Source organism: Saimiri boliviensis, chromosome 19 (genome assembly GCF_048565385.1).
Source record: "Saimiri boliviensis isolate mSaiBol1 chromosome 19, mSaiBol1.pri, whole genome shotgun sequence".
Taxonomy (NCBI): domain Eukaryota; kingdom Metazoa; phylum Chordata; class Mammalia; order Primates; family Cebidae; genus Saimiri; species Saimiri boliviensis.
The window spans coordinates 38,120,515-38,134,918 of NC_133467.1; the positions used below are offsets into that span (position 1 = coordinate 38,120,515).

Below are 14,404 nucleotides of genomic sequence, written 5' to 3' on the forward strand. Positions count from 1 at the left end.
TGCTCCTTAGAAAGTTCTTAAGAACTAGTCTACTTTTTAGAAAGTTTTAAGCATTGATTCCAGCTGTGTTACCTGGCATTACACAAAATAAAAAACTCAACGTAATGAAAAAACTATGGGTTCAGAGACATGCTTTCTTGAGGCATTTCAATTCTGAATCTTGACTCTGCCATTTGCTAGGTACATGTCTGTAGGCAAATTGCTTAACAGCTAAAAGCCTTAACTTCCTTATCTGTTAAAAGAGGATAATAACTACCTAAAAGCGCTGTGAGGATTAAGATAGCCCATATGGAGCTCCTGATGTGTCATAAGTGTTCAATGAGCATTAATTCCTTTCTTTTCCACACCCATAAAAGCCCTGAAAGTATTTGAAGACAGTTATTATGTCTCCCGTGTTTCTTTCCAATCCAGCCTTGAACATACCCACTTCGTCAGGAGACTGGCCCATGAGCTCCAGGGCTGGAAGATATAACTTACTCAACTCTAAACACTCCAGTTCCTGCATAGTGTTGAGAAATAGTTGGTACTCAGGTGATATTAACTAATCAGAACTAAGATGACCTTCACATGCCGATTCCAATGCCCAGTAGTCTTCTCCCTTTGGGGGGGATGCTGAGAAATTGTTTATAGGTGTAAATTATCAGTAAGGATTTTTTCCCCCAAAATTTAGTTCCCTTGTATGTTTCTCGATAATCAGGAAATTTGGAAAAAGGTTTTTGCTCAATAGCAATGCTTAGCTTCAGCTTCCTGATATAATTGCCCCTATTCCCACCCCATCATTAACTTGGCCTGTATCTTTTATACTTGTTTGCATTGATCTTTTGTCTATTTATTTCATCCTTGGACAAGGAGGCAAGGGTGTTTTAAAATATCCTCTATTTTCTTTAAATATCTAAGAAAAAAATGAATCCAATTCTTATTTTCATTAAATATTCTCTACTAAGAAGGACCCAAATCTAGAAGATGATAAAAATGTTTGCCAGTTCAGCATCTCAGACTCACCTCGGTTCTCAGCTTGATGATTTCAACATCCCCCTTTCCCCTTTACAGAGAGAACACAGTAATATAGATGATCAGTTCCAAGCTCCTTGAATAGTAAAAATGTCTTTTAAAAGCAGATCTCAATCACATTTTCAAAATAGTACATCTTAAGTAAGCAAGACTTTGCCCACTAAGCAAAATTTTTTTTTCTAAGTCTGCCTCTAGGCTAGGAGAGCAGAGCATTAAAACACCTGAATCAACTGGTATCTCCACTTCTGTCACATGGCTAAATAGGGGCCTTCATTTTTAAACACATGATTGACACCCCTCTCTCAGGGTTGGGTCAAATACAGGCCATCCTGTGGGCAGACAGAGGAATCAGATGACTTACGAGGTCCCTGCCAGCGCTATGATTTGTCAAACAGAAATGTAATTATGTCCTTAGGTTAAAAAATAAGGGAGGGAAGCCAACACTACCTTGAAGATCCTTCAAAACTATAATCTCCAAAAGTCAGTAAATGAATCAAGAAACCCCTTCCCCTTTCTTTTGATGCATCTGAAGCTAAGATTTCATTGAAACTGCCTAAAGAAGGAAATAAAATTAAGACAACTGATAACAGAGGAGGAAAGATTGGGCTTGGTGGTGATAAATCAGGTCATTAAACCTAGAGGGTGTCTCCTTAACTGCGCAATTAGGGACTCAATAAAAGGTTCCAGCTCCTGCTGTCAGCTCATAACCCGCTGCCCCACGGTCTACCTGCTCTCACTTGTGAACTAGGTAAGTCCATCTGCTTGAGCATACTTGGAATTTCAGCTGCCGTTTTTCTTATATGTGAGATTGTGAGAGGATTTCAGAGGAAACACACTTTAAATCTACGTCAACCCCTATTAATAATAATAAACTGGGAGCACCCGCCACCGAAATGCATTCTTTGCTTATGGAACTTCTCTGATCATTTTCCTTTTTAAAAAAAAACATAAATTGTTTGTATGTCATAGGCATGAATATTATTCAACAAGGCACAGGATCAGATCTCTAATACAATGAAAATGTAGAAATATTTAAAGGATGGAAAATGAATGACTAAGGGTTGGTACACGGAATAGTGTGTTCTTGGTTAAAGCATGTTGTTTCCACCTGCAAACATAGGGGTTGATTTTTATGGTGTGACTTCTCTTTCCACTAGAAGCTTTACTAACTTTAAAGGTTATACCCTCCTAACCAGAAGAGGCTAGACTGAGCCAAAGGGAGAGAAGAGTGGATAGACATTCTCAGACAAGGCTGGAAGAATGAGTCCAACTCTATTGGCTTCATTTGTGCATTTTCATCCTTATGCTTGAGTTTTCTTATCACCTTCCTTTTGCAATGAAGTTTTATCTAAGCACATGCATGCTGCTGTTTACTGAAGGGTGGGGAGAATTGTCTCTTCTAATACCTACCTAAGCGTTGTGGTGAGATATGATCTCACCACAATGTCTGGTACAAAACTAAATCACCCCTGGTGTTCAGATATAATATTTTAAGATACAGAATAGAGCAGGGGATGCAGTGGAGATGGGGGAGGAACAAAAAGGATGATGTTGGTATCTCCTTCCTGAAGGACCCATCCTGGAAAATGAGCTTTCTTTGTTCTTTCTCGCAGCCTCTCTTGAGTTTGTGAAGATGCCTCGGCTCCTGAGAGATGTCCTCTGTGTAATTGAGACATTCCACAAATATGCCAGTGAGGACAGTAACCAGACAACACTGACCGGCAGAGAACTGAAGCAACTCCTCCAGGGCGAGTTTGGGGACTTTCTTCAGGTGAGCTACTCACAGAGCTGTGGAAATTCTTTCCCACTCACCCTTTCTTTACATTCCAAGCAAGATGTGCATGTGTGATCCCCATCCATTTTAAACTTAGCTACCAGCTCTCAGCACTCACTGACTCTTGAACGACCATTTCTAATCTCAGTTCCCTACTCTGTGCAATTGCTTAGAGAAAATGAGTTTTTCATCACTGAGATTATTGCTTCCACAAAGCTGACTTCTGAAAGGAGTCACAAACCCTTATGCATCAAAATGCAACTCACAACGGACATAAGTGTTCCTTCTCAGGTATATCTCTCTGATTAAAAAAAAAATGGCATGCAGAACCAGTAAATTCTTGCTATTCTGGGAAAGTTAACCAGTTACTGAGGAATGGGTTCAGAAAAATAGAATTCTTGGGGGACACTCAGGACACTGGACCACATATAAATAAGCTAATTTCTCACTGTGTTTTCATGCAGCCATGTGTCCTTCATGCTGTGGAAAAAAATTTGAATCTTCTGCATATTGACAGTAATTACATCATCAGTTTTGATGAATTTGTTCTTGCAATCTTCAACTTGTTGAACCTCTGTTATCTTGACATACAATCATTACTAAGTTCAAAATTAAGACAGGTGACTAAACCAGAGAAGGAGAAGCCAGATGATGTGGATCTTCAGACAGCCACTGGAGATGCTCAGTGGACAGCAGGAACTTCACCAACTCAAGAAGAGAGGATGCTTCCATCAGGAATGGCATTCTCATCTCAGCTCATGCCTGAAGAAAGTGGAGCAGTTGGAAACAACAGAGTGGACCCATGGAGAGAAGCCAAGACTCACAACTTTCCAGGAGAAGCATCTGAACACAATGACCCTAAGAACCAACACCTGGAAGGAGGTGAACAGAGTCAGGAAGTGGCCCAATATGTACCAACAACAGAAGACAATGAAGGCCAACTTAAGACAAAGAAGCCAATGGAAGGATCAAAACAGACCAGCAGTCCCACAGAGAGAAAGGGACAGGATAAGGAGATCCCCCGAGAGAGAGATGAACCAGCCAGGGGTCAAAGTGTTTCCAAGATAAGAGACCAGTTTGGAGAACAGGAAGGAAATTTGGGAACCCAAAGTTCACCAGCACAAGAAGCAACACAGAGACCATATGAAGACCAGGAAGTTAGCATAGAAAAGGAGAAACACTCTAACACACAGGAACCACCCCAGCAAGGGGAAGATGAACCCAATTCAGAGCATGCTGACATGCCAGAAGAAGCTGCTGCCAGGAAACCATCTCAGACACAGAAATCAACTGATCCTGAGGATATCTGTAGAACATTTGACAATCAAGAACCAGAAAAGGATGCTGACCAGATACCAGCTGAGACAAAGAATTCAGGTGAAACTGAGGATTACGGTAGAACATCTGAGGCCCAAGAAAAAGAATGTGAAACAAAGGACCTGCAAGACCAAGGTGATCACAGAAATGGTTCAGAATCATCTGACATGAGAGATGAAAGGAAAGAGAGGAGAGGCCCCGAGACCCATGGAACAGCAGGACAGAAAGAACATGACAGAAAAACTCAGCCACAAGTTCTGCAAACCCAAACACAGGATGGGAAGTATCAGGAACTCCAAGGATTATCAAAATCAAAAGATGCTGAAAAAGGTTCTGAGACACAATATCTAAGCTCAGAAGGAGGAGATCAAACTCACCCTGAACTTGAAGGGGCAGCAGTCTCAGGAGAAGACGCAGAACACACTGAAGAAGGCACAGCAGAAGCATTTGTGAACAGCAAAAATGCACCTGCAGCAGAAAGGACACTGGAGGCAAAAGAAAAGACCCGAGATTTAGCACCACTTGAGAAGCAGTCTGCAGGAGAAAACGGTAGGGTCACCAAGACTCATGACAAACCAGTTGAGGAGGAGGATGGTTACCAGAGGGAGGACCCTGAGGCAGCAATCACACAGAACGATGAGGGGTCTTCTGAAACTCTCAACAGCCTGGCTTCAGAGGAAGGTAACAGCAGCTCAAAGACAGGTGAACTGCCTATGCAAGGGGATTCCCAGAGTCAAAGGTACCCACATGGAAAGTCTGGGCAAGAAGGTCACAATAATAACCCCAGTACCCAGAGGCAGGGAACATCTGGTGAGAAAAACAGAGCTCAGGAGGCAGTGGTGCTGGCAGTCAGAGGAGAGGATACACAGCTCACAGAAGACCGGGAACAGCCTGCCAGAGAAAAACACAAGAGTCAAGGCTCAGGAACCAAAGGCCCAGGTGCAGCTGTGGAGCCCAATGGACACCCAGAAGCACAGGAATCCACAGTAGGAGATGAAAACAGAAAGTCCCTGGAAATAGAGATCACAGGTGCCCTGGATGAAGACTTCACTGAACAGCTTTCTCTGATGCAGCTCCCTGGAAAGGGAGAGAGCAGAAATAAATTAAAGGTTCAAGGCCCAAGTAGCAAAGAAGAGAAAGGTAGAGCACCAGAGGCCAAGGATACTTTGTTAAAAAGGCTGGATGAGGACACTTCAGCCTCCCCCCAGATACAACTTGAAAGAGAGGAACCTGTAACACTGGAGGAGGAAGATGAAGGTCCCCAAGAGCTGGCAGGAGACGGTGATAACCAACAAAGTCCAATAAAGAAAGAGCACAATTCTTCAGTCTCCTGGTCAAGTCTTAAAAAGCAGATGCAGAGAGTCCAAGAGTCCTCTTCTGTGGAGAAGAGTACTGTCCATTCCAGTCCACTATACCAGTACCTACAGCAGAAGATACTGCAGGAAACAAATATAAACCAAGAGGAGCATCAAAAGCAAGTTCAGATAGCTCAGGCATCAGGCCCAGGGCTTTGCAGTGTATCCCTCACCAGTGAGATGTCAGATTGTTCTGTCTTTTTCAACTACAGCCAAGCATCACAACCATACACCAGGGAACTTCCACTTGATGAGAGTCCTGCTGGTGCACAGGAAACACCAGCTCCCCAGGCCTTGGAAGTTAAGCAGGGTCACGCTTAGAGAGAGAGGCTGGTACCACAAAGGGAGGCAAGCACCACGAAGCAATGAATCATTATCATCTCAACATGCCCCCATCTTCTCTCCCAATCACCCTCAATATTCACGTGTAAACATTCATATGCAGATTAACAATCTTTTAAATTCCCTTCCTAAGTTTCTACAAGAGCAAATAATAAAGTATTCAGCAGTGGGAGCCACCACCAAAAAAACATCTGACCAAACAAATCCAGTCTGTAAAACTCCTACCAGATAATGCTACTTCCAAGTGCCAGAATGGACTTTGTCATGAGACAATTTATTTCAATGGACCTGTCATTAAAAATTCCTTCCATAACTTTAGCAGGTGCCAATTTTTCCAACTGATTTCATTGAATTTAAAATGTAGCAGTAAGAAATTATGAGACTCTGCAATACTCTCTCATAATCATAAAATATTAATTCATAAATATAGATTACTCTGCTTCGTGACATTTCCTAGAAGTATTTCAAGTTCATCCTAAAATTTTACCCTTCAAAGTAACTTTAGATATCACTGTAACTTAATTAGAGTTTTCTAGCCCTTGACTACTCATCCAACAAATTTTTATTAAATCCCATTCCTTACACAAACTGTTCATAGCTTCTGGCTCAAATAAACAATCAGAATAATTATGAGACAGAAAACACAAATCTAAAGTGTGCTTGATTTCATAAGAAGCTCTTGTAACCAGTCATCCAGTGAGCCTACTAAAGATTTATTTATATGGTCTGATGAGGGCATTAAATTCAAACTGATAATTAAACAACCTGATGATCAATTTCTTTTGTTGGTTCATTTTTTTTTATCCTTCATTCTCTATCTTGCCTTGGAGACACTGATCAAAAACAAAAACAATCTTAGTTATTTGTGTTTTTACAAAAGACTATAATTAAAGTATGATACTCTCCAAGCTTAGTCATGACTCAGGAAAGGAATAAAATTGTTATCACACTACGTTTCCTGAAGCCAAAAAGCAATCCAATCCTCCATCTCCCATTGCATTCTGCCTTTGAGGTTCAGTATTCTTTCACATCAACCTTCACACTTTCCAGAGCCTAAAATCCAAGTATATACCCTCTCCCTCCAATATTTTCAAGTCTTTTCATTCTACACCAAAACATGAATCACTATCTCTAAATCACTATCTCTAAAAATACCTATTATTTTAAATGAGCAAGAGATGAAACAATTCACAAAAAAGAAAAATATATGTTTTTCTGTTAGTTTGTCTATGCTCTAGTATATATATATATATATATATATATATATATACATACATACATACACACACACATATACTATAGACTTACTAAAGAAAAAAATTATGCATAATAATTTTAGTTTATAAAATTATATATAATTATTTAATATATAATTATATATAATTTTAGTGTGTGTGTATATATATACTAGAGCATAAACTTATCCCTTTTAGCAAGCAATGTGGCAATAGGTACCTGAGTCCATAAAAATGAAAAACTTCATGATTAATAAATTCACAAAAGAAGCTATACAGATGGCCAATAAACAGTTGAAATCCTCGTTGATACTGAAGAAAATGTGACTGACAAAACAGCTCCAGTGGCAGTGGTGCTGGTAGTCAGAGCAGAGGATGTACAATTCACAGGGAAACAGGAACAGCTGAAAAGCAGAAAAGTTTACCTATATGGTTTACTGAGGCCATTAAATTAATGGGCAGTGGCTCATGCCTGTAATCCCAGGACTTTAGGAAGCCAAGATGGGAAGATCACTTGAGCTCAGGAGTTTGAGACCAGCCTGGGCAACACAGTGAGATCTAATCTCTACTAAAATAGAAAAAGAAATAAAAATTTTCTGTACTAAGCGTATTTTATTTTCTTAACTGAAAAAATAAAGAACTTAATAGCAACAGTTTTTAAACATTCTCTTAGCATTCTAGCAATCAGCCCTAATAGAATGGTGGGCAGAAAGAAGAAAAGTTAGCTGAACATTTTTTTTGTCATCATCCTTCAAGAAGTATTCCTTTGAAGGTGATGTTGCCCTCCATCCAATAAGCCTAAAGACCTCCAACTTCCACAGTTCTGGACAGCAGACACCAATGACTGTCTTCCCTGAAATACTCCCTTTACTGGACCTTCCCCATCTCCCTAGTTAATTCCTGTCATCCAGTTCCCAAGACTGGGCCCTTTCCAAGGACTCCTCTTTTTATGAACTTTCTCCTCATGAGAACCCATGCTTGGTTCAAGTTACTATCATCTCTTTCACACTGATGAGTCTCAATTCACCCTGTTCAAACCTGGCTGTGCACTTCAATCCAGTCTCTACAAATGCTCACAGATATGATGCCTTCTATTGTCAACCACTTCCAGACAAACTGGCTTTTCTTCTCAATTCCCTTCCTACTGTCATTCTATCTTCGTTCTATCATGTTTCAAAGGCACAAACTTTGGAATCATCATTTACCGCGTCTCCTTCTTCATATCTAATCTACTGTTAGCTAAGTAGTTTTTCTTAAGCCCATATTCTAGATCCATCTTTCATTCTCTATTCCCTGTAGGATTTCACGTACCCTCCACCTAAAATAATATCTCTCCCCACAGCTTTTCCTGAATGACCAAACCCTGTTCTTATGGGATCTAATGCTGATGACAGTTTTTGTATTCGTTCCAATTTTTTTTTTAATCCATGTTAGTGCCAGATATTAGATGAAGCATTAGGGATACAGCAGTGTCCAAAACAAGCTGGCTCGTCATCTTGGAGCTTGTGTTCTACTGAAGGAAGGGAGAGACAAACAACAATAAACAAACAAGATAATTCTGGGTAATAACAGAAGGTAATGTGATAGAGAGGAGGCAGGGGAGCAGGGAGGCAGAGGCAGGCAGGACGCGGTTCCAGAGTCCCACTTGATTCCTTCCTGATGCCCTGGCTAGAGCAGATCTTATCCTCCTCTGAACTCCATAGTCTTTACGCCTTTTTAAAAAATCATTATTTATTGAGTTATAATTATTTGTGTGCTTGTCTAAGCTCTTCTCTTAGACTATAAACTCCTTGGTGGCAAGGCTCTCAACTTACACACCTTGCTATTCTTATTCTTCATTAGCGTAAAATTTAGTGCCAGCTATATTCTACTGTTTCAATAAATGTTTGTTGAATACATAAATGAGTGCCTATATCCTTGCAACAGACTCTACTTAGCTGTCCCCCTGCTTCCTGTCCAGTCCCCATTCAATCACTCATGAATATTGCAAAACACCATTTGCACCTTTTCACCTCCCTCTGTTGAAGACCTCTCAGTGACGCTTTATGCTTTTCTACATGCCACATCAAGTTTAAACTGATCAGATTCTTTGTAATCATCTCTCTAATTACAATTTACCACTAGTTTCTACAGAAATCTTTCAGAAGCCATAGGTTGGTCATCTAATTGTCTTAACTTTTAACCCTTACCTTAATCATTTAAATTCTATCCTACTAAGTTTACAGGGGGCACTATTGGGATTGAATTCACTCATTCATTCATTTTATTTGAACATATTTATTAAGCACTGGTCATGTGTCAGCACCACAGTGTACACTGGACATACCTGAGTGAATGGAACAGTTATGGTCCCTGCACTCACATCCCTGCATAAGACAGGTGGAAAGTTCTGCAAAGAGCTATTCAAAGGCAAGTTGTTAGTAGTAGCATTAGTTCCATCTCTGTGCCTCTGCTATTGTGGTCACCCTCCCTGAAATGTGTGTGTTGTTTTTTTTTAATTTCGTCTCTGCTTCCTCAATGATATCTATCCTTCAAGCCTTAAACTAAATCTGACCTCCACTAGAAAGCTCACACTGATCCTTTAACTATTATATCATTCATAGTCTGCACCACCCAAATTAATACTTTAATACTTACTAGCTAATATTACACACTAATTGTTCTCAGCATTATTTCCCCAACCAAATAGATTCTAAGCCACTGAAGAGAAGGAATAATTTTTATACCCTAATACCACCAAGTGTCCTTGAGCAAATGACTTGACTTCTGTGAGCTCAGTATCTGTCTGTATAAAACGTCATTATAACTCACAGTTTTTGCAAAGAATTAAAAAGAAATAGAGCTAGTAGGCAGAAGAAACAACATACGCCTATACGTCAATGAGTAAAAGGCAATCTCGTTTCTAAAAAAAAGACAAGACATAAAAGAAGATAATTTTAAGGCCAATAAAAGAGATACTCAACCGCATCAGATATCAGATAATTGCAAATTAAATCAGGGTGAGAACCACTCATACCTATCAAACGTCTGAAATTTACAAGCAATAATGTCAAATGTGTGCAAAGATGTAGAGCAGGTGTCCCCAAACTTTTTACACAGGGGGCCAGTTCACTGTCCCTCAGACCGTTGGAGGGCCGCCACATACTGTGCTCCTCTCACTGACCACCAATGAAAGAGGTGCCCCTTCCTGAAGTGCGGCGGGGGGCCGGATAAAGGGCCTCAGGGGGCCACATGCGGCCCGCGGGGCCATAGTTTGGGGACGCCTGATGTAGAGCAACTAGAACTTTCACACTAGTAGCAGGAGAATAAATTGATATAATAATCATCTTGGAGAACTGTAGGGCAGTATCTCTAAAGCTAAACATATGCCAACTCCATGACTAAGTAACTCCAGCCCAGGTAGATAATTCAACAGAAATGCACTATAAGACATGTTGAAAAATATCCATTGCAGCATGTTTTGTTACAGCCCAAAGGAGAAGACAATACAAAGATCTACTAACTGAAAATGGACGACAGCAAATTGAGCTATATTCAGACAATGAACTATTACACAGCAATGAGACACAGAAGAACTTCACAAGCATAATGTTGACAAAATTAAGCCCGAACAAAAGCCTTCATACTGAGTGGCTGCATTTACATAAAGTTCAAAAACAAAAACAAAATGCTAATCTATGGTATTAGAAGTCAGGATAATGGTACCACTAGGGAGGAGGGAGGGGGTATAACATGGGGACTTTGGGGTGTTGATTAATGTTCTATTTCTTGATTTGGTCAGTGGTTACATGGAAGTGCTTACTTTGTAATAATTCATCAAGTTATACACTTATGATCTGAATATTCATCAATAAGAAAATATGTTTAAAAAGAATAAGTGGAATAATAAATATGAAAGTGCCCAGCAAACCACCTGGCATGAGTAGGTGCTCGATATGTATCTGTTTGCTATTAAACATTGAACCTGGAATAGTACCAAATATGAGAGATACTTTATTCATCTATTAATTCAACAATTGACCACCTACTAAACCATGTATACAGGGTATACGGTGATTAACAAAATGGACAATTCTTGACCTCACAGAGCATACAGTCTGATGGGGGAAGAGAGTCTTCTAAAATTATCAACACAAAGCAGTGCATAAGTACAAATGTCAACAAGTGCTATGAGAAAATAAACTAATAGGGAGACCTAAGTTAATCCAAGGATCATAGAAGATCTCTGAAAAAATGGCATGTTTCTCCCTGAGAAAGTGGCATATTTCCAGCCAGCTGCTGTGGTTCACGCCTATAATTCCCAGGCTGAAGTGGGCAGAAAACACAAAAATTAGTCAGGCCTGCTAGTGCAAGCCTGTAGTCCCAGCTACTTAGGAGGCTGAGACCAGAGGATAGCTTAAGCCCAGGGGGTTAAGGCTGTAGTGGGCCATGATTGCACCACTGCACTCCAATCTGGGTGACAGAGTAAGACCCTGTCTCAAAAAAAAAAAAAAAAAAAAAAAAAAGTGGCATGTTTCCATGATTGATTACCAAACCCTAGGACAGCAAGTTTGGGAGGATCGACCCTTGCAGATCGATGCCCCACAAAGCACTCAATGTCTACCTTTAAGGCATGCCTATACCATTCAAAGTGCATTACTTCTACTGGTTATGATGGCAATGGCAAATAGAAATTCATGATTCCTCCTCGAAACGTCAAGAGACAAGAATCTAAGAAGTGGGGAAATGAGAAAGGCAGAAAGGAGTAGTGGTTAAGAACACAGGTTCAGGAGTCAGACTATGCCCAAATCAGATTCAATTCTGAATCTGCCAGTCACTTACAGTGTGTCTGTGGGCAAGTTCCTTAACTCCTCTGTGCTTCATTTTGTGTATGTGCTTAAAACGTTGCACAAAATCTCAAGAAGTTTACCAATTACTAAAAGTAGGTTAGGAGCCCTTTTCTAGGGATTCCTAACATCAGAACAAGAGGTCTGCTAATAGTTGGCAGAAAGGCTGAGTGAGACCCAAAGAAAGGGATCAACTCACCCAAGGTCACTTAGCATCCTCGGTGCGTGTGTGTGTGTGTGTGTGTGTGTGTGTATGTGTGTGTGTGTGTGTGTGTGTTGGGGGGTGCTTGGAGGAGAAGAAGCAAAGCACCCACAGGCTTCCCAAGCTCCCAGCCTCAGCTTCTTCTACATCTCAGATTTTGGCCCTCTGGGCACAGGATACCTCCGCATATTACTTCATTGTTTGATCATCAGGAGGGCATTCAAATCTGGATCCATGACACGAAAGGAGTAGTCTAACGAAAACAGCTTCACAAATGCCACCTTTTCCTTCTAGCCCAGCTTTGCCTAGGTTGACCTCATGCTGAGTCAGTGGTTACACCCCTTGCTGCAGGGATTTTGAGGGACCTATTGAAGATCCCAGTGCACTGAATAGTGTTCCCTGATCAAAGCCTTCAAACAGTGTAGGCGGAGGCTAGTTCCCACCACCAATCAGAATCACCCAGTAATTAAATCTAATACTCATTCTACTTGCCTGGCTGATCTGTGTACTCTGCTTTCCATCATTGCAAATAATTCAGTGAATTCATTAAGTCCAGGATGCTCCTGTGTAATTAAGAGAAAGAGAGCCCCTGTGGCCCATCTCCCGGCAATGCAGTGTCTCTTACAAGGTGGTAGGACTGCCTTAGCACTTCCATTTTCGTGTCATTCTGCCTGACACTTGCTCCTCTGAGTTTAACACAGAAAGATCCACACTCCACCACAGTGCTGAGGGAGCACCATGCAGAAACGCCAACCCCGACACTCCTGCTAGAGGGATATGGATGACTGAGTATGAAACATAAATTTCCTCACTCCTCAGATAACCTAAACTCTACCACTGGCTCCAACTAACTCTTGAGAAAGCCACACAGAGGGACCACATTCATCTACAATTCATAATAGTTTTCATTGAGTTACATATTGAAGTCACATCCTTAATTTTTATGCCCATTAAATAAAACCTCCTTATTCATGTGCTCAATTTTTGTCAAAACTGTTAAGAAACACACATGTGAAAGTCACCACTTCTTTGGCTGTCAAAATGCTGTTGAGAACTTTGTCCATTTTATCATGAGATACCCAAATGTATCAAGTGCCCCATGAGGCATTTCTTTTAGAGTTCAGTTCTGAGAAATGCTCTCTTTGGCCACAAAAAGTGTACATAGTTATCTTACCTTCTGATTATGAAGGCCCTTTAACTGATGGTGTTTTCCTTCGGGAATTGCTGCCGGAAAGCCCTGAGCCAAGATTGAAGAGTAGTAACAGCAAGTATGTTGACCTTTATGATTGACAAATCTGAATTTTCTTTTTCCCTAGTTCTAATCTTCTGCTTCTTTTTATTTAACCACTTTACTGTGTATAAGTAGCTTCAAATCTATATGCAGAGGCTACAAATAAATACACTAAAAAGGGAAAAATCAAGTCTCTCTCAAAGACTATAAGTAGTGGAAAAAGACATACTTTGGTTTATATACAGTGATATGTTTCCAGTTTTATAACCACTCTTAATGCCAGGAATATGTTTGTCAGAATCTATGTTAAGGATGGTGGAAGAAAGAGCCAAGGACCTTCAGGAACCAGTCAGAGACATCACACTCTGCAAGAAGAAACCAGAATTCTACATAAAGGACCCAAATGCAGCTTCAACAGCCACATCCACTCTGTCTTTAGGGTCAATGTGACCTCATCAGGATTTGCCATCACTAATCAGTCAGTCAATAAGCAGTTAATGAGCACACACTGTGACTCCCCCTTGGCAACCTCTAATCCTTTTACAGAACGATAAACAGATAAACAATCACTAATGGAACCTAGGCCCATTTCAAGTGTTAAGTAGTTAAGAAGAACAAAATTTGATCTCTGTCCCCAAGCAGCTCACATAGTCGAGAAGACAAGACCTGCTCCAGTGAAACAACTGGAGAGCGTGCAGCCCAAGGCATGAATAAAGCTTCATCATCCAACTCCTGCCAACTACTTCAGCGCAGCCCTGGCTGGGCAGGGCACCTATAAACAGTGTAGAAACTTTTCTTAAAGGGGGAAAAATATGGTAATTAGAGTTGTTGATTTGTTTTTTAACAAATATTTACTACATGACTCCACCTGGTAAGCAATTTCTAAGTGTTGGGAATAAAGCGGTGAACAAAGCAGACCAAGTCTCGCCCTCATGTTTCTGCATTCTAGTGGGGAAAATAGACACCACTTTATGGAAAGAAAACGGAATTTGAAGAAAAGATGGAATTCTTCCATCACTATCGATATGTGTCTGGATGTACATGTCGCCTGAACGGGTCAGCAGGGTTCATGACAACATTAGGATTGTCAAGAACCTCCAGGAAATACTAC

General features: G+C 40.6%; 1 protein-coding gene across 1 annotated transcript; it reads left to right on the forward strand.

Annotated features, from left to right (window-relative positions):
* Nucleotides 1-1,733: 1,733 nt before the first annotated feature.
* Nucleotides 1,734-6,569, forward strand: TCHHL1 (trichohyalin like 1). The gene is made up of 3 exons (XM_010329679.3): nt 1,734-1,759; nt 2,625-2,782; nt 3,250-6,569. Exons 2-3 carry the CDS (start codon nt 2,645-2,647, stop codon nt 5,776-5,778), a joined length of 2,667 nt encoding a protein of 888 aa, XP_010327981.3. The 5' UTR covers nt 1,734-1,759; nt 2,625-2,644; the 3' UTR covers nt 5,779-6,569.
* Nucleotides 6,570-14,404: the final 7,835 nt, after the last annotated feature.